Source organism: Orcinus orca, chromosome 21, assembly GCF_937001465.1.
Source record: "Orcinus orca chromosome 21, mOrcOrc1.1, whole genome shotgun sequence".
NCBI classification, from domain to species: domain Eukaryota; kingdom Metazoa; phylum Chordata; class Mammalia; order Artiodactyla; family Delphinidae; genus Orcinus; species Orcinus orca.
In genome coordinates this window covers 13,708,504-13,729,573 of record NC_064579.1, presented here as the reverse complement: position 1 = coordinate 13,729,573, position 21,070 = coordinate 13,708,504, and the positions used below count along the sequence as shown (strand labels likewise).

The 21,070-nt window shown below is 44.2% G+C and overlaps 1 protein-coding gene across 2 annotated transcripts in view; it reads right to left on the bottom strand.

The window, feature by feature from the left end:
• Positions 1 to 21,070, bottom strand: part of LOC117195621 (low-density lipoprotein receptor-related protein 2-like) — a 38,098-nt gene that overhangs the window by 2,971 nt on the left and 14,057 nt on the right. For both annotated transcript variants that reach the window (XM_033400584.2, XM_049704220.1), the window contains exons 13-30: positions 20,753 to 20,977; positions 17,009 to 17,320; positions 16,142 to 16,354; positions 14,654 to 14,848; positions 13,883 to 14,098; positions 12,022 to 12,257; positions 11,001 to 11,130; positions 10,581 to 10,762; positions 9,561 to 9,747; positions 8,776 to 8,994; positions 8,203 to 8,386; positions 6,961 to 7,162; positions 6,708 to 6,872; positions 6,331 to 6,531; positions 4,930 to 5,479; positions 4,391 to 4,516; positions 3,186 to 3,296; positions 1,574 to 1,810 (exon numbers count right to left, since the gene is read on the bottom strand). In XM_033400584.2, the coding sequence (XP_033256475.2) occupies positions 1,574 to 1,810; positions 3,186 to 3,296; positions 4,391 to 4,516; positions 4,930 to 5,479; positions 6,331 to 6,531; positions 6,708 to 6,872; positions 6,961 to 7,162; positions 8,203 to 8,386; positions 8,776 to 8,994; positions 9,561 to 9,747; positions 10,581 to 10,762; positions 11,001 to 11,130; positions 12,022 to 12,257; positions 13,883 to 14,098; positions 14,654 to 14,848; positions 16,142 to 16,354; positions 17,009 to 17,320; positions 20,753 to 20,977 (3,891 nt within the window). The remainder of the gene's footprint in view (positions 1 to 1,573; positions 1,811 to 3,185; positions 3,297 to 4,390; positions 4,517 to 4,929; positions 5,480 to 6,330; positions 6,532 to 6,707; positions 6,873 to 6,960; positions 7,163 to 8,202; positions 8,387 to 8,775; positions 8,995 to 9,560; positions 9,748 to 10,580; positions 10,763 to 11,000; positions 11,131 to 12,021; positions 12,258 to 13,882; positions 14,099 to 14,653; positions 14,849 to 16,141; positions 16,355 to 17,008; positions 17,321 to 20,752; positions 20,978 to 21,070) is intronic.

The following is a 21,070-nucleotide window of genomic DNA, read 5'->3' as shown; positions in this document are numbered from 1 at the left end:
GGATGAGTGTAGTAGATCGAAGTAGTAAATATCCAGACTAGAAGGATTATGTTTATTGGTAAATATTTCAAATTTTTTGAGTCCAAGTAAACTAGGTTTATCAAGATGTACAAGTTGCAAATATTGAACCAGATTTGGTGGCAGTGTGGGAGGGGCACTCATAAAGCAGGGAGTAGGCAACAGGGTTCTAACCAAAGAGGAATCCAAGAGTTAAGTTTGTGTTTAAGGCATTTCACCATATTCTCCATCATTGTTGGCACAAGTATTATTCCTCACATGGAAGACAGAAGTACCAGGAGTGAAAACAGCAGAATTAGCAAAAAAAACTACTTCTTGCCTCTGCCCTAAGCTGGCATCACAGGAGGATTTCCACTCCTGGGCATTTAGGGTCCTTGATGGCAGGGTACATCCAGAGGAAGTCAGCCTAATTTTATACACCCAGAGCCATTTCCCCCAAAAAAGCTTTATGTAAAAGTCAGGGTGAAATCATTAAGAAGCAGAGTCAATACTTGGGCCCGGGTCATCAAGAATGGAAGAGCAAGAGAAGGCTAGGTTAGGTTAGTTTCTGGTTTCGTTTTAAACCAGAAACCTAACCTAACCTAAAGGGTAAAGGTGATAAATTTCTCACTCATTTACCGCCATCCTTGAGTCACTGCCAACACAGGACTTTCAACAAAACCACCCTTATTTGCTAAAAAATAGAATCAACTCTGGGAATCAAAATCGCTTATCTTTCCTATTTAAGATGAAATGTTTAGAGGTAATAAATGGTCTTCTAGTTAGTCAGGTTTTAGGGAAACAAGAATTTAAGTTGAGAAGTCAAGGAGAACTCTTCACTGTAAGGCTCCTTTTCCAAATCTCTTCCTTTACTGGTTATGACCAGTTTCGGTACCAAGCCCACTGTCTCTTTGACTCTACAGTGAAGGGGGCTTTGATATCAATGGAGCTATAGCTGGTGGTTCCAGCAGAATTAGGTATTATGGTCACTCAGTTGAATGGCCACGGTGACGTCTTCCCATGAAGGCACGATTTGGAACAATATTTCTGTAACAACCATCTGAGGCTAGCATTTAAGTACTAACATGACGGTGTTATATACTAATATGACAGCTTTCTACACATTCTCTTGGATTCCTTAACAACTCTATGAGATAGAAAGTGCTATTTCCACATTAAAAAGGGGGAACCAAGACAAGTCAAATAGTTTGCCCAACTGCTTACCCCCCTAGGCGATGCTCACTATTGTGATCAGTTTCCATGGACTGAAATCAGACCTGGGTTAGATGAGTGCTCTTTCAGACAGAATACACTGTTGAGCCCTGTGGAGCACACTCTCATACACCCTACTCTAAAATCAAATCAGCGGGGACATAAGCTTTTCACAAAGAGTCCACATAATCTATATCCAATTGCCCACAGTTAGAAGTTTCATATTGTTCAGTTTCAGGAGTACACAGTGAGAAGGAAGTAACAGTTGAAAGGATAAAATCTTGAGTGACACTGTGGAATTAGATATTACTAAAGGTAAATCACCGTGGTGACCAACGGTGGGTCCTGGGTAGGAGTTACTCACAGTCCATTTCATCAGATCCATCCAGACAGTCAGCACGACCATCACAAACCTGCGCCACAGAAATGCATTTCTGACCATCCTTACAGGATTGTGACAGCGCAGAGCATCGGACAGCTTCAATACATTTCCTTATGTCAGCCAAGTAGTACCCACTGGGACATTTACAAGTCTGTCCTTCCGGGTTTGGTAAACAGATATGGCTGCATCCTCCATTGTCTTTTGAGCAATGGTTACTACCTGTGGATCCCCACCCCCCCGAAAAAAATATTGATTTAGACTATTTCAGAAGGGTCTTCTGCCAACTTTTACAAATAGACTATCAGAGTTAAAGGACCCAGATGTTTTTTCCCAGAGTAGATAGCTTTTCAATTTAATTCGTTTTAGCCAACTAAGTACCAAGTGACTGGTGATTCTTCTTCATGGATAAGGATGGTTTTAGAAGGCCAGGAGTTCAGACAAAGGACCAGCTTAAGAAAAATTGAGGTGAACTCTGGCCCATCCAAGATACACTATAAGTTCTCTTTTCCCTTTGCACCATGTAGCCAACATTGGAACTAGAAGGGCCTTAGAAATAAAGCTCTCTTTAGATGAGAACATGGAGGCTGTGGTCTCTCTCATCCCTCTAAGAGTCATAGATACAGAGAACAGATTGGTGGTTGCTAGGGGTGGGGGTTGGAGGGTGGGGGACAGGAATCTGATTAAGTCAGCCATTTATATCTAAGGCTTCTATCTCAAGCCTTGACTTCTAGTGGTTTTACCTCTTGACATATTCCAGGAATTCTGGAATAGATTATGGATATATTGAAGATAAAATGTACTTCAGAGGTGACAGGGACCCTCCTTCTGGTTCTCAGAAGTAAGTAATAGATCATCATCACTTGGATGACTCTTTATTACACTGAAGAATTCTAAAAAGGTTCTCCCCACAAGGCCAAGACTTGAGGATTTTAAGCATGACCGTACTGGTTTATAAAGTTTAGCTTTCAAAAACCAACCAGTGGAGCAGCACACTCCCTTAAGACTAACACACCCATCATATATGGCAGTGATAGGTATGGTTAACTGTTTAACACCAATTATTGTTGGTGTTTATCTCAACTAGGAGCAGATTTCATCTATTACTATGTTAAGCCCAGTACCCTCTTCAAACACTCAGTTAGGCATCTGTGTCTGTAAGAAAGGTGGAGAAACACATCTGAGCACCCGGAGTTGATATTTCAAAGTTAACATCACAAGTAGATACAAGTGACAATGAGTAGAATGAAGACCAGTTTCACTTTAGAATTAAAGGGGATTTCGCTTATATCACAGCTGTAATTCAGTCTACAGTAAGAGAACTTAAAATAGAACCCAAGTATACCAAACCCCAGCCCAACATCCTTACCACCATTGTGCCTACTAGCTCCATAACAGGACTAGCTATATACCAGAACCAGACCATACATAATGCATAAAGATAAGAGAGTTATGCAGATCTACAGGAATGTGCCAGAGCAGTATTTTAATGGGAAACACAAAGATATTCCAAGGAGATATTGCAGGATGGAACAATCCCTTCATGGGGAAATTCAGTAGACTTCAGTGTTGCTATAATCACTGCAAGGTTGCTTACCCTGTTGGCTAAGTTTACTATAAACTTTTAAATCCACAATCTTCTGGTCTACTTGGAACCACTGGTTTTCTGAAAGTTCTGCTTTGCTGTACCAAACTTTATTGATTTGGGCTGAAACAAAAGCCAGTGAACAATCATTAACAGAAGTGATATTTTATCTTATGACCATTTCCTAGGCAAAGACCATTGCTCAGTATGAAAACTGTCACTCATCTGCAAAAATTCCAGGTGAATAACAAGAGTTTTAAGAAGAGACATGCATTTTTCTAAATCTTGTTTCTGGGAAGAAACTTCAAGATCAGTAAAAAACAGTTCTATGGCTTTGCTGAGAATAAAGTCCGGTGGAAGTTACATCCAGCACAGTGATATACATCCAAATATAAAGACAGAAAATTAGGATACGAGACACCTAAATGCAGCTCCTGCAATTGGTGGATAATGATTTTAAACATTGCTCCAGAACAATATTTCTGAAAATGGCTTGTCTGCAACAAGAGTCACCAGGGGATCTTAAAATAAATGGCAAAGGTCTCACCACATACCTAATAATTTAGCATCTTCGGGGTAGGATCTGACAACTTATTTTTGCAATTTTCATGAGACCAGCCCAACTGGTCAGTGGACCAACATTGGGAAATATAAAGAGACAGATTTACTTTAAGCAGCATTTTCCAGTTTTACCAAATCTAGACTAGTCGGAAATAATATACTAGAGTGCTGTGGTTTAGACAATCTCTTTGAATACTAGAAATACCTTGCAAGTATAGAATGCTCTACAGTTCTTCTAGTACTTTCATGTGTACTTAGTCAGCTGCGACAGGTACACTTCCTTCATGTTATAGGTAAGGTGTTACAGCTACTAACTGACAAAGCAGGTTTACCACCTATTTCCAATTCCTGACCCAGTTCTGTCTGTACCATACCCTGGTGTCCTCCAAAGCCAAGAGCCTCATATCACAGCCAGAAATCTCAGGCAGAACAGGATTAAGCATATTCATATACAAAGAATAACCAAATCAGTAAAAGCTCCTCTAAATCACAGAATCACTATTAACATATACATGTTAAATCAGGGAAGTTGCTTAGCTATTCTTCCAAAAGAAAGGCACTGCCAAAGACCGGTGCTAAGCAGTAGCAGCTTCACTTTAGATACCCACTAGTTAACTCAGCTCACAAAGACAATCAGTTGTAGAGTTAAGACCTACCATCATCCACTGTGCTCCAGAACATCATGCCTTGGCCATACGTGAAGAGGTTAAGGCCCTGAATTCCTCTGCGGTCTAGTCTGTATCTAGAGCCATCCTGTTGAATACTTTCTATGAGTCCTCTCCCTAGAAGGAGAGGTTCAGTTAATTTCTCGGAGCCCAAACAGCTGTACGCCATCCTGTAGCTCTTTATGTCTTGTCCTGCCTCCCCTCCAGGAGATCACTGTCTGCCATGCATTTTTTGAAGACCAGTTCTTATTTATTCTACTCTAACAGTAATACACAAAGATTTGCTCATGCATATTTGTTAAGTTCTTGATTTCATTCCTTCACCAAAAGGCAATGGCAAGACTCTCTGGGCTACCATATGCTGCTCAGGATGGGGAATGATTGTATTTGTTTAGAAGGTGGTGCAGAAAATGTAAACTCAGACCTAAAAGCTATTTGAAGTTATAGCTGAAGACCAGAAAGCAGAAATCTCTATTTCTCTGGCAGGGTCCCTCACACTCAGATTTAGGGTGTAGAAGATAACTGCTTACCAGGATCAGCCCAGTACAATCGGGTCCCTGCATCAGAAAAGGTCAGGCCCACAGGGACCTGGGGTTTCTGCCAGAGCACCTTCCTCTTGCTGCCATCCATGGAGGCACATTCAATGCTGGAGCCACGCCTACCATCATCCTGGGGACCCAGGTCCACAAAGCACATGACTGCACTCGGCGGGTGGAGCACGACAGAGGTTGGGCGGTAAAGACTTTCACTGAGCAAGACCGTGGCATACTGGCCTTTGGAGGAAGCTACGTTGATGTAAGGATTCTCACTGTCAATCCAGTATATGTGTCCACTCAACCAGTCCACAGCAAGGTCAATCACTGTGCCCTCCACAGATACGATTTTCCTCCAAGAGAGCTTTCCAGATTCTTTGAGCCTCAGTAGCCAGATATCACCCTTATTCATCTCAGACAGGTAGAGTACCTTCTCCTGGACAAGGTAGTCCATTGATGCAAGCTGGTTCACATTGGTAAAGGGAAGAAGCCTATGTTCTGGCAAGGTTGCTTGTCCTCCTGAAGCTTCTAGATTTTTCAGATAAATCTATGGGAAAAAAATTAAGTGGATGGTACCAGTTGAGTCTAATTTAATTCTTCATCTTGATCTTGCTGTTGAGATACTTAAATTCAGATTTTCATAGTCTATCGTCTAAAAGCAGATCGTATTTCTCTCCCTTCCTGGAGCTTCAAGCGCTTAAAATTCCTTGAATCCATGTGCTTTGAAGATTTACTCCTCTGTGAAAGGCCCTCCCCTTAATTTTTAACATTTTTATTGAGATAAAATTGACGTATAGCACTGCGTGAGTTACAGGGTACAGCGTGTGGATTTGATACGCTCGTATGTTAAAGACCCTCCTCTTTAAATGAGATGCCACTGTTAAGATCTTACTGAAACTGAAGTCGGTCTTCCAACCCCGAAATATGTTTTGTCATTTTAAAATGCCAAAGTCGACAAGTCCTCTGGATGGTAGAAGGTAGGGGTGAATTGCTTGTTAGTACCTTTTATCCTCCTATGATTTAAGAAAAGTTCCCTCACAAAATGTACTTGCCCCCTAGGCTAGAACCCAGCTGAGTTGCTTGTATTTGGAATTACTCTACATCATCAGCTAGGTGCTTGGACAACTCAACCGAGTTAAACACACTGTCAGATTCCTAACCTCATTGTGTTCTGAGGTACTAAGCAGTTCTTAAGGAATTTGAGTAGAAGTGGGCTTCATTTCATAGCTACCTTATTTTGGTCATCATAGCTCCCAGCACACAGTGACTATTCAAATTTAAATTGCATTTGAAGAATATTCCAAGGGGAATTCTCTTGAATTCAAGAGAATTCAAGTTACTCAAAGTCTGAAACAGACTGAGGCCCAAGCACAGACATGTGACAGGATAGGACAGTACCTGCATGATAACTGTGGGCAACCCAAGGAACAGAAACGCAGACTCCTTGAGTGGAACACAGTTGACGCCATCATCTGCAAGCAGGAGTCCAACTGGGCAACGACAGCTTCCCTTGGATTGCGGGCTCAGAAGGCACAAGTGAGAACATCCAGTGTCCAGACAAGGATTCGAAGACCTGGGCTGGAGCACTTCGTGCATTATCTGGAAGAAAACAGCTAGATGTCACTCTGCATTGCTGAATCCTTCAAAATGGCAAGTGGCTCAATCTTGCCTTTTAGTCATTATAGATGGATATCACTACAGTTTGTCCTTGGGCAGCTCATACATATAGCCTTTCCAGGGAGGATCGGGGATATTTTGCAACGTAAACTATAGACCTTAAGTCCGTAAGGCTGCTCCAAACGCTTGATGAGGACAGCCCTGTTCTTGCCCGTCGTCTTTTTCATGCGCTGTACTGTTCTCGTCTTCATTTCAGACCAGAAGACTTCATCTTCAAACACAGCAACCAAAAAGGGGCTCTTGATTTGTGTTAGCTGCAACATCTAAAATGGTGATGGTGAGGTTCCCGGGGTGAGTTTTACACAAGGTACATGACATCTCACACAAGCCTAATACCAAAAGAACACTTACGCTAATACCAGTACCGTCTAGATTGACAGAGCCAATGCAGTGAAATTTGTCATCAGACCAGAATATCTTCCAACTCAACTTGTCGAGAGCTATGCTAGTTGGCCGGCCAAGACCTTGATTGAGGAGTATTTTTCTGCTGCTCCCATCCATTCCAGCTTGTTCTATTTGAGGTTCTCCTCCAATTTCAGACCAGTACATTAACCTATGTGGATAAGTCAGCCTTGAGATAAAGCATTACCTCATGGGAAATAACATCCGCTCATTCCTTAAAACACTGACTTACAGCCTAATTACTTCTTTCCCTCAAAATTAAACTTGGTCTGTGCCTTAAGCATAATTTGTAAGATAGTAAAACGTTTTCCTTGAAATTTTATGGTGATTGTTTATTTATCATTTAGGGATAAAATATCTATAATGACAGCTGTACAAAAAGTCTAAGAAATATATTAGTCCCTAGCCTGGAAAATGTCAGTCTTTTCTGGGCTAGCCAATCTTTTGGGAACCTGCCAATCTTTTCTGGGCTAGCAAGTAGGCTGGTTCCACGTGCAGATGTGTGCCTCAGAACTCATTCTTGGCCACAAGTCATTAGATGCATCAGGAAGCTCCTGCCAATTTCCTGAGAACTATGTTACCAGATTCCTGGTTGGAGGTATTGAAAAGGTGAGAAAAGCAGAGGGAAGGTAACTGATCTGGGTCACCTCTGGATCCCGAGTTTTGCTCTGTCCTGTTCTTACATTTGATACATGTGGCCATCCCAGTCAGGGCTTAGCTCAGACAAGCTGGAAATGCTGTCTACAAGTTCCTGGCCCTTGCAGAGGGAAGGGCTCTAGACAAAAGAGCCCAGGCTCCACCCACACACCCAATTACTCTGCCCCCATCACCACCACCAATCACATTACTGTAAATTAAACACAATCCTTAGTTTCATTCTCCCTCCTCCTGCCATTTTAAAGCCATAATAATTTTCCACTCTGAGGTATATTTGTTTATTTTAGCAAAAGAAAGTATAGATGGGCCACCAAGTGAGCACACCTACATCTCACTTTCCTGAAATAAAGGACTTTTTCCAGGAGCTTTCAAAACGACTATGTATGGTTGACTCACATCGTCATAAGATCTAAAATAAAGTCAGATAAGGTTTCTATTCACTCGTTCTGTGTTGAGGGAACACAACCAAAGTAGAACTAAAGAAGAACAACAAACTTAACAGACTTGACCAGGCATTGTGACATCTGGACTCACCCATTTAGGGGATCTAAAGCCAAAGACCGTGGTTGGTTCAAGTCATCGTCCAGGACGATCGTGTACTCAGATTTTCCTCTCCAAACAGCAGTCAACTGAATTGCCAAAATCTGACCAGCTGTCCCATCTGTCCAGTAGAGATTTCTCCCAATCCAGTCAACCGCTATATAGTCTGACTTTATTCCTGAAGAAAGGAAACCATTCAACATGTGTACTTAGGTTAAATTATAGGTTTTTACAAGCTTGAAGCTCACAGGCATCAGACTTGCATGCCATGTTAATTCATTTTCCAACTGGTATATGCATCTCCATCAGAGCAGTCTTCATTTAAACATTCCCAAAGTACTATTTGTAGAGGAAGATGACCATTACGAGTAATGATCACTGACTTATCTTTGGACTCCATATCTATTGAGACGCATTCTTCTCATTTCTAAGCAACTAGCAAGGCTTGATCCCTTTTTGTTAAGGGGGTATAAACCAATGTTTAGAAAGTTCATGGCCACTCATCTTATTTTTCATGCTACATGTATTTAGTAAGGGCAAGGTGAGAGTCTCTATAAGGGGACATACCTTTCACCACAGTCCCTTTCTTCTTTGTGTCCATGCTTATCCATCTAATACTTTCTGCACTGGTATCGGTCCAGAAGACTTTCTGATCCACTAAGTCATAGTCAATAGAGAAAATAATCAGGTTCTTGTCTATAGTTGCCAGAATATCTTCTTTTAAGCTCCGCAATCCATAGAGGAGTAGCTTAAACTGAATTGCCACAAGCAGGATCGGTTCAGTACCTGTCAAAAAAGAACTGCTTTCTTAAGGAGTTTGAACAGTGAACCCAGCACTGCTAAGGAATCAGAGGACAAAGTAGTTTTTGCCTTCTCATTGCCAAGGCTGTGAAACCATCTAGCTGGCATCTAAGTAGTTCTTTCCTTCATGTAATGGTTAAGCTAATACCCATGGTTTGAAGATACTCAGAATAAGGCATAATTAGCTTAAATTGAAACCCACATTTACAACTAAATATTTGGGGGTAGTTGGGTAGGAAAGAAGTGCTTTTCAGGGCTTTGGATATTTATTCTAACTGCTGGTAAGGCTGATCCATGCCTACAGAGGTTCAAGTTATGGTTTTCTTATAATAATGCCTTATTGGTAGATACTTTCAGACTTGAATTCAGTCTGAAATATGAGGTATAAAAAGGGAGCTTTGGGATTGTGCAAGTCTTGTTCTGAAGACAGACAAAGCAGGCAGGAGCACTTACGACCTAAGAAAGAGAGATGTGCATTGGTTTTCCTGGACGATTTAGGACCTCCAAACTCTCGACCCACAGCTTAGGAGATACTCCCAGCTCCAGTTTACCTGTTGCTTTACAGGTATGGCCATCAGGCTCCAGCGAGTAGCCAGGATGACAGGTGCAGCTATAGGAGCCCTTGGTGTTGATACAGGTCTGACTGCAAGGCTGACCACCCAATCTCTGGCATTCATCCACATCCTCGCAGATTCGCCCACCGCTTTTCAGATCAAAGCCTCGCTCACAAGCACATACCTGAGAGAGGTTGGAAAACATGAAGACTTTCTGAAGACAAGTACAATATTGATAAAAGGACCTCAGCCTTGATATAAAAAGCACACGGCGATACAATCGATGTCAGCAACTCAAACTGTTCCTGGAACCGACTTCATCTCGAATGCAGTCACTCTCTCCATCTCCTGCCGCACACTCCACACCCCTGCCACCACCAGGGGCCCCAAGTTAGCAAAGATGCCCAGTTCAGCCCAGGACGCCCAGACCCCAGCAGAATCCGTAAGTGAGGAGACTCGTAGACTTCACTGAACTGGTTTTCTGCCAATAGAGATGTTACCAGGACCAGACATCAGCACAGTTTTCTTCCACTTGCCCATCAGAATCAAGTTCACCGTGTCTAGCCACTCAATAATGCCAGACGAGAACACGGACAGTCCTCCACTGAAGGGCAAGTCATATTCCAAATGCCCACACGGAAAGGACTTCCACATGGGTATGTACTCAGTTTCCTGAGCTGCAACATGGTGGGGAGTTGCTTGGCTCTTGGGACAATCCCCCCAAAACTTGTTGCTTCACCCTAAATGTCACCCGGTGCTCATAGATGGCGTGGGAAGGACCCCCATAGGAGAGTTTCTGGAGCCGGGTAGTAGGGTGAGATAGGAGACATGAGATAGGAAAGGAGCTAGACAGGACTCAGCAGAAAGGCTCAAGCACAGGGACGTGGGTGGACGGGTCAGCACGGCTCTGCCGTGTAAGACTCAGCGCGTAGGGAGCAGACACCCTGAATGAGGACAGCGCCCCTTTCCCTACACCAAGTCTCTAGCTGCCAGAGCACAGGAACTGAAGCAACTCACAGGCCCACGTGGAGATGGGTAGCAGGTGTGGAAACACTGTTTCTGGCTGCACGCGGACGAGCACTGCTCGCCTTCATCGGAGCCGTCGGCACAGTCCTCCTTCCCATCACACACCAGGCTGAGGTCCAGGCAGGCAGAAGAGCGGCACTGGAACTCGGAACTCCCGCAGTTCTCCGGGGGGCCTGGAGAGGATGACTTTCTGCCTTTATAGTCAAACCACCCCCCCGACCCCGCTCCCCACCAAACATCCCTCCCACAGCAAGGCTCTCTCCTGTGCATACAATCAGGATGCCTCCATCCTGGCAAAGGGATGGATTTCAGGTCCTGCAGCATTTGCTCGCTGAGCTGGGTTCCCACGCCGAGACGCAGCAAGCGGCAGGCGCCCCTTTGAAGCCATCTGCCTTCTCCCCCTGCACTTACATCCGGCCTCATCACTGCCGTCCCTGCAGTCACTCTGCCCATCACAGCGCCAGGGCTCAGGCACGCACTGGTCTCCACTGGCACAGGGCCACTGCCTCGAGCCACAGCGAAGCTCCTCGGGGTCGCAGTCCTGAGGAGACAGCAAGCGACTTGGTCAACACCACCTGCATTCAGAGCCCAGAAGGGTCCTCAGAGGACGAGGAAGCCTGGGTTACAAGACAGCCCTCAAATCCCTTCTGCAACGAGACCAGAGCCGGAAAAGTCGGGCGACGTGGATTATAAGAAACTCCTTCCGCAGCTGGAGTTTAGGCAAGGAACCGTAGGTGATACCAACGTGGGTGGGAAAGTGGAAGGAGATCTCTTGTTTTGCAAACTGAGCATCCAGGAAGTCTTAATTTCATTTAAGAAGCATAAGCAAAAAATGTCTGCTCTAGAAACTCTTCTCTAGAATTCACACCATTTCTAACGCACACTCCAGCATTTTGCACCTAATCTGACTTGGATTCTCAGATCTGGTGCAGGATGTCTGGTACAGGAGGGAAGGATATCTCAGACCTGTGCATCTGCTATACCCCAGCACCTGGAGGTACAGTCTCAGCCCCTCAGACACTACTCAGTTTACTGATGAGGAAATAGAGCATCAGGGTATAAGTGCTTTCTTGAGGTCAAATGCAAGCAGTAGGTTCAAACCCGGGCTGCACTGCATACGATGCAGGAGCATCATTGTACGTCTTGATGACTGTTAGGTGGAGCTTCAAAGCATCTCTCTAAGCACGACATTTAAGCCACGACCATCAAGACCTAACACTTGCAAACCTCCCATAAAAACCTCTTACAGGTTTGACTTTCAACAAGAGGATCTTAACACTTTGGACACTTTGATGTAGTTATGAGTGGCTTTCTGGGCAGGAATTGTGGGAGACTTCTCTGTTCTTGCGTTTTCCCAAGTTTTCTACGAGGAAGCATGTGTTACTGTTACAATTAGAAGTCTACTGTGTTTTTCTGAAAGAGACTGGGCTACCTTCTCATCAGTTCCATCTTTGCAGTCTAAGTCGTGGTCACATATCCAGTCTGCCAACACACACTCTCCACTCCTCGGGCACTTCACCTCCCCTGACGGGCATGGCAGGGGCCAGGCAGAACAGCCCTCTTCATCTGAGTGGTCCAGGCAGTCCCGGTTCCCATCGCAACGCAGGGAAGAAGATATACATTGGCCATTCTCACATTTAAATTCAGATGCACTGCATTTTTCATGAACTGAAAAACAAAGCTCTAGGTAAGAACTCAGCCAGATGGAGAAGCAATTTGATGGCAAACAAAATGACTTGAAGACTCCCAGTCTTCTGCTGTCACCTTGGGAACTAAGCCCCAGCAGGTATTAGGGCAGGAAGGTGGTTCAACTAGAGTGTTAGGGCAGAAAAGACTTACTAAGCTAGCACAGAAAATCCTCTTTGTCCTGGAGAACGAGGCTGAGGGATGGGAGGACTGTAGAAGGATGCTGGGATAGGCAGGGTAGTGGGATTCCCCTCTGAAACCCTAATGTCACGCATGAAAAAAGAGATTCTCCCATAATACCCAACAGACCCTACGACTTATGTTCTTGGACTCAGTTCCTCCAGACAGAAGTTCATTGGCTTGATTCAAGAAAAAGAGTCAGGCCCTAGGCAAAACTATACATATGAATTGAAAAGTAAATTATAGCTTGGGTTCCTCCCTACTTCCTTCTTGTACCTCTTGCCTCCTGATGTTCTCCTAAAGCCCAAGTGCAGTCACATCCTCTGGTTACCCACTTAGTCACCTTCACATCCAAATCCATCATGGTGCCTTACCCGGCCTCCTCTTCTTTTCACTTCAGTTCTCCAAATTCCCTCTTCTACCCTAATCCCACAACATGATTAAGGTCTTTGAAGCATGTCTTTCGGAAGAATAAAGGTAAAGATGTGCATCCCATAAAAATGAGGGGAAAGCAATGACATCTACAATGAGGTGGTCCATCCCATGAGAAGACCCAGGACCAAAATCAAAATCTTCAAGGAGGTAGCTTTTCGCCCAATGAGAACTAATACTTTATTTTGATATGCAGACTGGTTGTCCACTAATGGAATTATTCTTTCTTCGTGTCATGGAAAGGGGAATGTTACAGCATGATCACCAAGGTCCCTGTAACTCAGAAACCTGCATCTTAGTCTTAACTAAGTAGTTAAGTACAGTCGATCCTCATTATTTGTGGATTCAGTATTTGCTCATTCACCTACTTGCTAAAATTTGTAACCCCCCAAATCAACACTCCCACACTTCCATGGTCATGTGAAGAGATAACACAAAGCAGCAAAAATGTGAGTTGCCCAACACACGTCTTTCCAGTTGAGGCTGAACAAGGCACCGTTCTGCCTTCTTGTTTCCGTTCTCATACTCATATAAAAAAGTGTCCATTTCGGACCGTGGTTTTCACATTTTTGTACCTTTTGGTGATTTTGCTGTTTAAAATGGCCCCAACCATAGTTCTCAACTGCTGTCTGGTGCTCCTAAGGGTCAGAAGTCCACGGTGTGTCTTATGGAGAAAATACGTTCATTAGATAAGCTTTGTTCAGCATGAGTTACAGTTTGCCGTTAATGAGCAAACACTCTATGTTAAGTCGTCTTTCAACAGAAACACACATAAAATAAGGTTATATACTGATTGGTTGACAAAAATGTTGTGACCAGAGACTCAAAGAAACCCACCCTGTACTTTGTCTAGGAGCAATGATTCAATATCCTTGAATTCAATGTTCATGGCAACTTTATAGAATATATAGTCATATAGAATATAACTACCATGAATAAGGAGAATCGACTGTAATGCAGTTGGAAATACTCCAAGGAACTCCCATGGAACTTACTACATCCTTGTTCATCTTTTCTGTCAGAACAGTCAGGGTTGCCATCACACAGCCAGCTCTTGGGGATACAGCGGGTCTTGTTGTCACAACGCAGAGAGCAGTCTTCAACAGGCTTCCAGCAACCCAGCTCGTCCGAGCCATCCAGGCATTGCCGGGCCCCATCACAGTGGTACTTCTCCTCAATGCACTTGTTTCCATCCAGACACTGGAAGACCCCTTCAATAGAAAGGGTCAAAAGCTAGCATTTGCTCATCATACTGAAGATTTATAATTAGATTAACTCACACTCCTTCTGGAGTTTGAGGCGTAAGTTGACTGACCTTACTTGTTTGAGTCCTATATCTTATTGATCCATAAGTGAGCTTTAATAAAGTACGAAGGTTAATAAGCTGAACTAGGTTCTTGAAACACTAAGGCCTCATACTGGTTTGGTTACTTTAACAACTTGTTAAAACACTACCAAGTCGGTTATAAGTGGTCCATTTAGGTCACGCTGTGCCAATATAAAGGCAGATATTGGAATACTTAGGCAAATTTGAGGGAGCAAGGAAGGAATAGTCAAATTATACCTGGCAAAACACTGTGGACTTAAATGTCATAAAATGGGCAATCATAGGATCCGTGTTCTGACAGACGGGGACTTTTACCTGTGAGAATTTATAGGGAAAGCAAGTGTGATTATAATAAACCCTCTGGCAAGTCACATCATGCCCCCAAGGCTGAATCAGCATACCTGGAACAGGAGACTGAGAACAGGAGACGGTGACCCACCTGCCCTGTTGCAGAAGCGGGAACAGTTCTCTTCGTCCGAGCCGTCCCCGCAGTCCTGCTTGCCATCGCAGAGGTACCCCCGGGAGATGCACTCCAGCCCATCCCGACACGGCACAGAAGATCGGGTGCAGAGGAGAGGGGGTGGCGGAGGGGGTGGAGGAGGGGTGGGTGTGGCAGGTCCTTTGACCTCAGGATCTAGAATGAACAGTGTGTCAGCATGTCAGTCCATTTGGTTTCAGCAATGGAGATGTGCTTCCACTGCCCCCCTCCCCAAAAACCCACGTCATGGCTGGGTAGCTACGTTCCTCTGCCTCATAGGAAGAAAGAATAAGGACCCTTGATCTTTTGACTACGTGTGTGGTGTGTTGGCCCATCATCTCATGGCTTTGAATTTGGGCAAATTGTTTTCTCCTTTCAGGCCTATAAACTTTAACCTTAATTTTTTCACTGCCTGGTACTATATTCTAGGCATGCAAAATAAAGTAAGTTTCTGAAGACAGGGACTTGTTCTGTCTGGTTCCTGCTGTAGCATCTGATGGTCCAGGACAGGGGCCTAGAGATGCTGAGATGTCTAAGTTACACTACCAAAAGTTACCATTTAGTACTCTTCAGCAACTGTTGCAGCAACGTAATAGATTTGTTAGTAGAATAATCAAACTTGGATTTTTTACCAAACAGTTAACTTTTTATTAGCATACTTTACCACCTAAGAACTATGTTCCTATGCCTAACGCTTCTTAGCCCCCCAAATCAGGTTAAACCAGTGAATCAAAAATTAAGGTAGTTTAGACAGCAGGGGGAGTTTAGAGACCTCTAGGGAGCAGGTATATAGGAGGAGGAACAGTTCTGTCCATCTTTGTTTCTACTCTTCCTTGGGATTTCCAGCTGCTTCTGGCAAGAAAGCCCCCTGAATCCTGTGATAGGATTTCTTCTTCTTCTGCCTCAAGGTCCAGAATCAGAGTTTTTGGTGCCATGCCAAAGGCTTATATGAAAAGAAAAGAGTTAAACCAGCATTAAGCAGATTAACGTGAGTGACCAAGGTGCAGCTTCAACAGAAGAGCTGCTTCTCCTGGTAACCAGGACCCAGAGCAGAGGGTCCTCTGCAAGATGTCACTGCTATGAGAAAAGGGGTTCCTTGGTAAAAAACCAGCTTGGGAAAGGGGTTTAGAGCAAGTTAAATGGATCTCTTTACTGCCAGACTAAGAGCTTTAACATGCTGAGGTGAAAGATGATTCCCAAAAGGGCTGCGGTATGCACCCTGCTTGGGGTGTTACTCGGGAACTGGTGTCATTTAGCAACTTTGAGAGCAGTGTTAGATTCTCAGTCCTCCAGGACAAGGACACATCGGGGAGAAGCCCTGCTGAACTGTGGGTTGGGACCACTGCCAATACGAACTAGAAGATACCCAGGATTTTCTCCTAGAAAAACACACCGAGGGGACCCGGGTAAAGTGGATCCCCAAGAATCACCTCCCAGGGGAAGACTCACCTGGCACCTCCAGGTTCTCTGCCAGGATGATCATCTTCTGTATGTAGGGCTCTTTCAACACTGAGAAGGGCTCTGGCATCCTCCTGTTCCACAGCATGAGAGCTGTTCTGTTCAGAGTCACCAGGTAGGGCTCGTGGGCCACGATCATCCCATCACTCCAGGTCTTGTTCAAAATGTAGGTTCTGTTTTTTCGGAGACTCAGACTTTGCAACCCTAAGGAAGAGTCAGGTTCTTATAAGCTGATACAGAACAAGTAACCTGTGACAGCAAGGAGGCAAGGCCACCATTGGATTGAAAGGTAAAATAAGCACAGATTCTTCTATTGAGTTTTGTAGGTTTTAGTTTTATAGTTAAAGATAATCCAAGGAAGCGTTTAAAGCTCCAGGAAAGTGAGGTCTGCTGCATGGAAACATCAGATGTGACTTGACCACCTTCCAGGTACAGTCCTACAACCCCCGGTCATCAGCACACAGATGCCAGGTCTCAAGGATGACTTCTGGGTGAAAAGACTATCACATTCTGCTACAAAGGTATAATTGGTACCTGCTGCAAGTTATAACTGGAGCACCTGTACTTCATTTGCAATGGAAGTTTGGTTCCATTACTTCTACTTACGGAAGTAAAAACAAATAGCAGTGTTCAAAATTATGTTATTTCTGAAGTTTTCTATCTCTTCAATCATAAATCTAGAAACTATAAATGAGAACAGAGTTTGAGGTCAGTGACTTGTGCCCAAGCTTTAACTATGAAAATCAGAGTTTGAGCCTATGTCTGACTAGTTCTAAAAATGGAATCATTATACTAAAAACAAGACCCTCACTCATCCCCTCAAGCTTCTTCCAACCTCACTCGTTGTGCAGTGCTTACCTAACCCTTTGGTGGTCCAGAGGATGCTAGACGAGCCAAGGTCTAAGGTCACGTGGGTGTCCGCCGTCCAGGTTCCTCTCCAGACTGCCCATCTGCTTTTGCCATCAAGGGTCATGCTTTGCAAGTGTTCCCCACTCTCCACCCAGTACAGCAGCCTCTTCGGCCAATCGAGAAGGAGATGCAGTATAACTCTGCCCGTTCTATACAGGGTATGGGTGTCTGGGCCAGTGATTCTAGTCCTCTGAATAGCACTTGTGTCACAGGGCAGCCAGTACAAGTTCCCAGTCGGAATGTCCACATTTGCTGAACAGACTGTGAGGACAAGTTACTCCCATTAGAAAGGACACTCAAATGCATTCACATACTGTCTTAAACTTTGGGTCAAGGATAGAAGGGAGACAATTGGGGGGATGCAAAGATCAGTTCCTACAAGCCTACACACCTTGTTCACACGATGGTCCCATAATGCCTACTCTGGTTCCAGCACCTTGTCTGTCCTATGAGCTCATCTGATCCTTGACAACCCCTGGCAAGGTAGACACGCACTGCATTTTATGTTAGTAGCTAAGTGAAAGACTGGCAAGTTCCTAAGAACACACTGGCTCCACTGGGTTCTGTTTCTCTCATCCTCGTTGGGCTCTGCCCTCTGCAGGAAACACGTGGTCTCCTCTGGAGTCAGATTCAACCATGGCCAGCCCAGCATGCCAGCATCACAGAATGTTCTTAGAACGATTCCACAAAGGTTCTTAAAAATATGCACTCTTTCCTAAAACAGAATTTGAGGCCCTCTCATTTTCGATTCAGAATTTCATCAGTATTTTCCAGCCTCAATTTTTCTTTCTTTTTTTTTTTTTGAGATCTATGTAAATGTTTTTATTATTTATTTATTTATTAGTTAAAAAAATTTTTTTTTGGCTGCGTTGGGTCTTCGTTGCTGTGCGCAGGCTTTCTCTAGTTGTGGCGAGCGGGGGCTACTCCTCGTTGCGGTGCGCAGGCTTCTCATTGCGGTGGTTTCTCTTGTTGCGGAGCATGGGCTCTAGGTGCGCGGGCTTCAGTAGTTGCAGCACATGGGCCCTAGAGCACATGGGCTTCAGTAGTTGCAGCAATGTGGGCTCAGTAGTTGTGGTGCACGGGCTTAGTTGCTCTGCGGCATGCGGGACCTTCCCAGACCAGGGATCGAACACGGGTCCCCTGCATTGGTGGGCGGATTCTTAACCACTGCGCCACCAGGGAAGTCCTCAGTTTTCAATATGAGAGCGAGATTAACACATCCAAGAGAAAAATCCACAGATGTCAGTGCACTTTGATCTAAGAATAAGCTGAAAGCTGCAGGCCCAGGAGTTGTAAGGAGGCTCTGAGATGTGCAAACAGGTCTTGATAGCAGAGGTCAAGCTGATTACTACCTAGAAAAGCCTGCCTGGCTTTGTCAGGCTTTCCAGCCAACTGTATAGGACAAGCACTCCTGTGTGTCTCCTTTACTATACATCAATACTTGTGACACCAGATGCGTGTTTTTCCCCCCACACCAAGCAATTCTGCAACACAAGTGGGATGTCCTATGTAAGGAAAAAAACCATGCTGCCAGCTGCCATTCCAGTTCTGCAAGGATCAAGCCATCAGCCACCACAGTCGCCCACCAGCAGTGCTTCCCTAGAGGAATTCAGGATGGAGAAAAATAGGAAGCATTCTGTGCTTTCGATACTGGCCCCTAGGTAGTTAAGATGCATTATTTAAGGAAAAATTTCGAACGACCCCAGATTCCTGCATCTTCCCATGCACAGAAAAACACTAAAATCATGAACATGAGGTAGCTGTCCTTCATGATTAGTAGTAATCTTCTGATGCTTGACTACATGTTTTTCCAGCCAAAAAATTCATATGTATCCTGGCTCCTCCCTTAGCTCTTTGGAACAGTTTCTCAGAGCTACTGAGAGGCTGTCTCCTGGGCTATAGTCTTCAGTAAGACACTGAATAAACTGGGCTCATAGCTCTTAACATTGTGCATTTTTTTTCAAGTCGACACCTACAATTCAGTTCAGTTCAGACACTGTCGACCTGGAGTTAGCATCAGGTCCCGCAGGCTAAGGGCTCAGTCCCACAGGACTGCCCCCATTTCAGACACCAGTCACAAGTCCCAGGTTGTCACTCTGACCCACTGGCTCTAAATCGGGGTTCCCACAGCCCCCTTCTTGAGTTCAGTAATTTGCTAGAATGCCTCACAAAACTCAGGGAAACACGTTTACAGGTTTATTACATAAAGGATACAGATGAACAACCAGATGAAGAGACACGTAGGGCAATGTCCAAAGGGTCCCAAGTGCAGGAACTTCTGTCCCTGTGGAGCTGGGCTTCAGTACACACAGATGTACTGAAGCTCTCTGAACTCCATACTTCGGGGATTTTATGGAGACTTCATCACATAGGCATGATTTAAGTCCATTTTCAGCCCCTCTCCCCTCTCTAGAGAGTAAGGAGTGGGGCTGAAATTTCTTAGCTTCTCATCACGCCTTGGTCTTTCTGGTGACCAGCCTCCTAGAGGCAATGATAAGGTTTCAAAATTTTTTCTGGCCTTGAATCTTAGTAAGATAGAAGTGGACTTTAAATTCAATTTTGCATTGTATTGCAAAACCCATCAAGAGTTGTCTCATTAAAACAAAAGCTGTTCCTATCACCCAGGAAATTCTAATGGATTTAGGAACTCTGTGTCAGATGCTCCCATCACTTAGGAAATTACAAAGGTCTTAGAAGCTCTGTGCCTGTAACCAGGGACAGAGAGCAAAATCTATATTTTTTTCTATTATTTCAGGGTCACCTACTACAGAGTCTCAGTATTCACCACAGAGCCAGCTTAAATGAAATTGTCAGTCTCTTACGAATCCTTGGTAGAATTATAACATAGAAACCAACTATCAAAGATTAGCCAGTGGGGGTAGGTAGCATTTGAATTAAACAGGAGGAAATCCATGATCAGGGTTTCCTAGACAGCCATCAGATGTTCTGCAAGATCACTGCCCATTTCAGTTTCTCCCCAAAGTTCTTTCAGTCAGGTACTGAAAGCTCCAATGTGCCAGGCTTTGCTCTTGCCCACAGGGCTCTGGGTAGAGTCTACTGCTCTGAAGGGTGTCTCGGGAGCGTGGATTCCAATACAGCACTTCCTGTAGTAAAGCAGATCCTTGGCACTTAGAGTACCCATGGCACAGGCATTCAGCAGTCAGATTACTCACCCTGGAACTCAAGTCTCAGTTTTCCTTTATAAAATAGATATTTGCATTTAGGCTGAGTACAGGGAGCTAAGGGTGGGGTATGCCATGTAGGAGTGTGGGAGGGGAGAGAAAGTATATATTATCATATTAAGAAAATATCTTGCTAGTTCTCTCTGAAATCTGCATTGCAAATTGCTTCTAAATTAGTGTCAGAAAAATCTGCAATGCAAAGTTGAAGTATTTAAGGTCCGTTTCCATCCTATCCAGACTTAATGCCAGAAAAATAGAATTTTAAAAACCTAGGATTTTCCAAATCATGGAAGCCTTTTAAGAGTCTGCATACCCTTCATAAGAACAAGGGTAAATCAGAGACACTTAATATTTAAATGAGTTAAAAACCACTCTTTGGTATTAAGGTTGATTCAGATCAGGGACAGGTAGGGTCTTCTGGTGCAGGGGGTGGGGGTGGGGGTTGGCCCTACTTAAATTTAGAGCCAGAAAATAAAGGAAAAAAACCAAAATAATAGCCACCCCAACTTACCTGTACGCTCTGTCCAAATCTCTTGCTTTTCCCCTGAATAGCCAGTTGAGCAGAACAGATGTCCCTGGGTATTTGTCCAGTAGACGAGGTTTCTTTTCCAGTCAATGTCCAGTAAATAGATGTTCCTTGGATGCTCTTGCACTAGGCTCCTCTCTATAGCAGTTCCCATAAAGCCAACCTTCAACAAGTAGAGACGTTTGCCAGAGGAAAACACTAGTTTTAACTCTACCAAGGAAAAAGGAGAGATGTCCTGTTTGGCCATTTGTCAGAGAAGCCCCATACTCCCCTCTGGAGCAATGCCCCTCTCTCAAGCTGAGG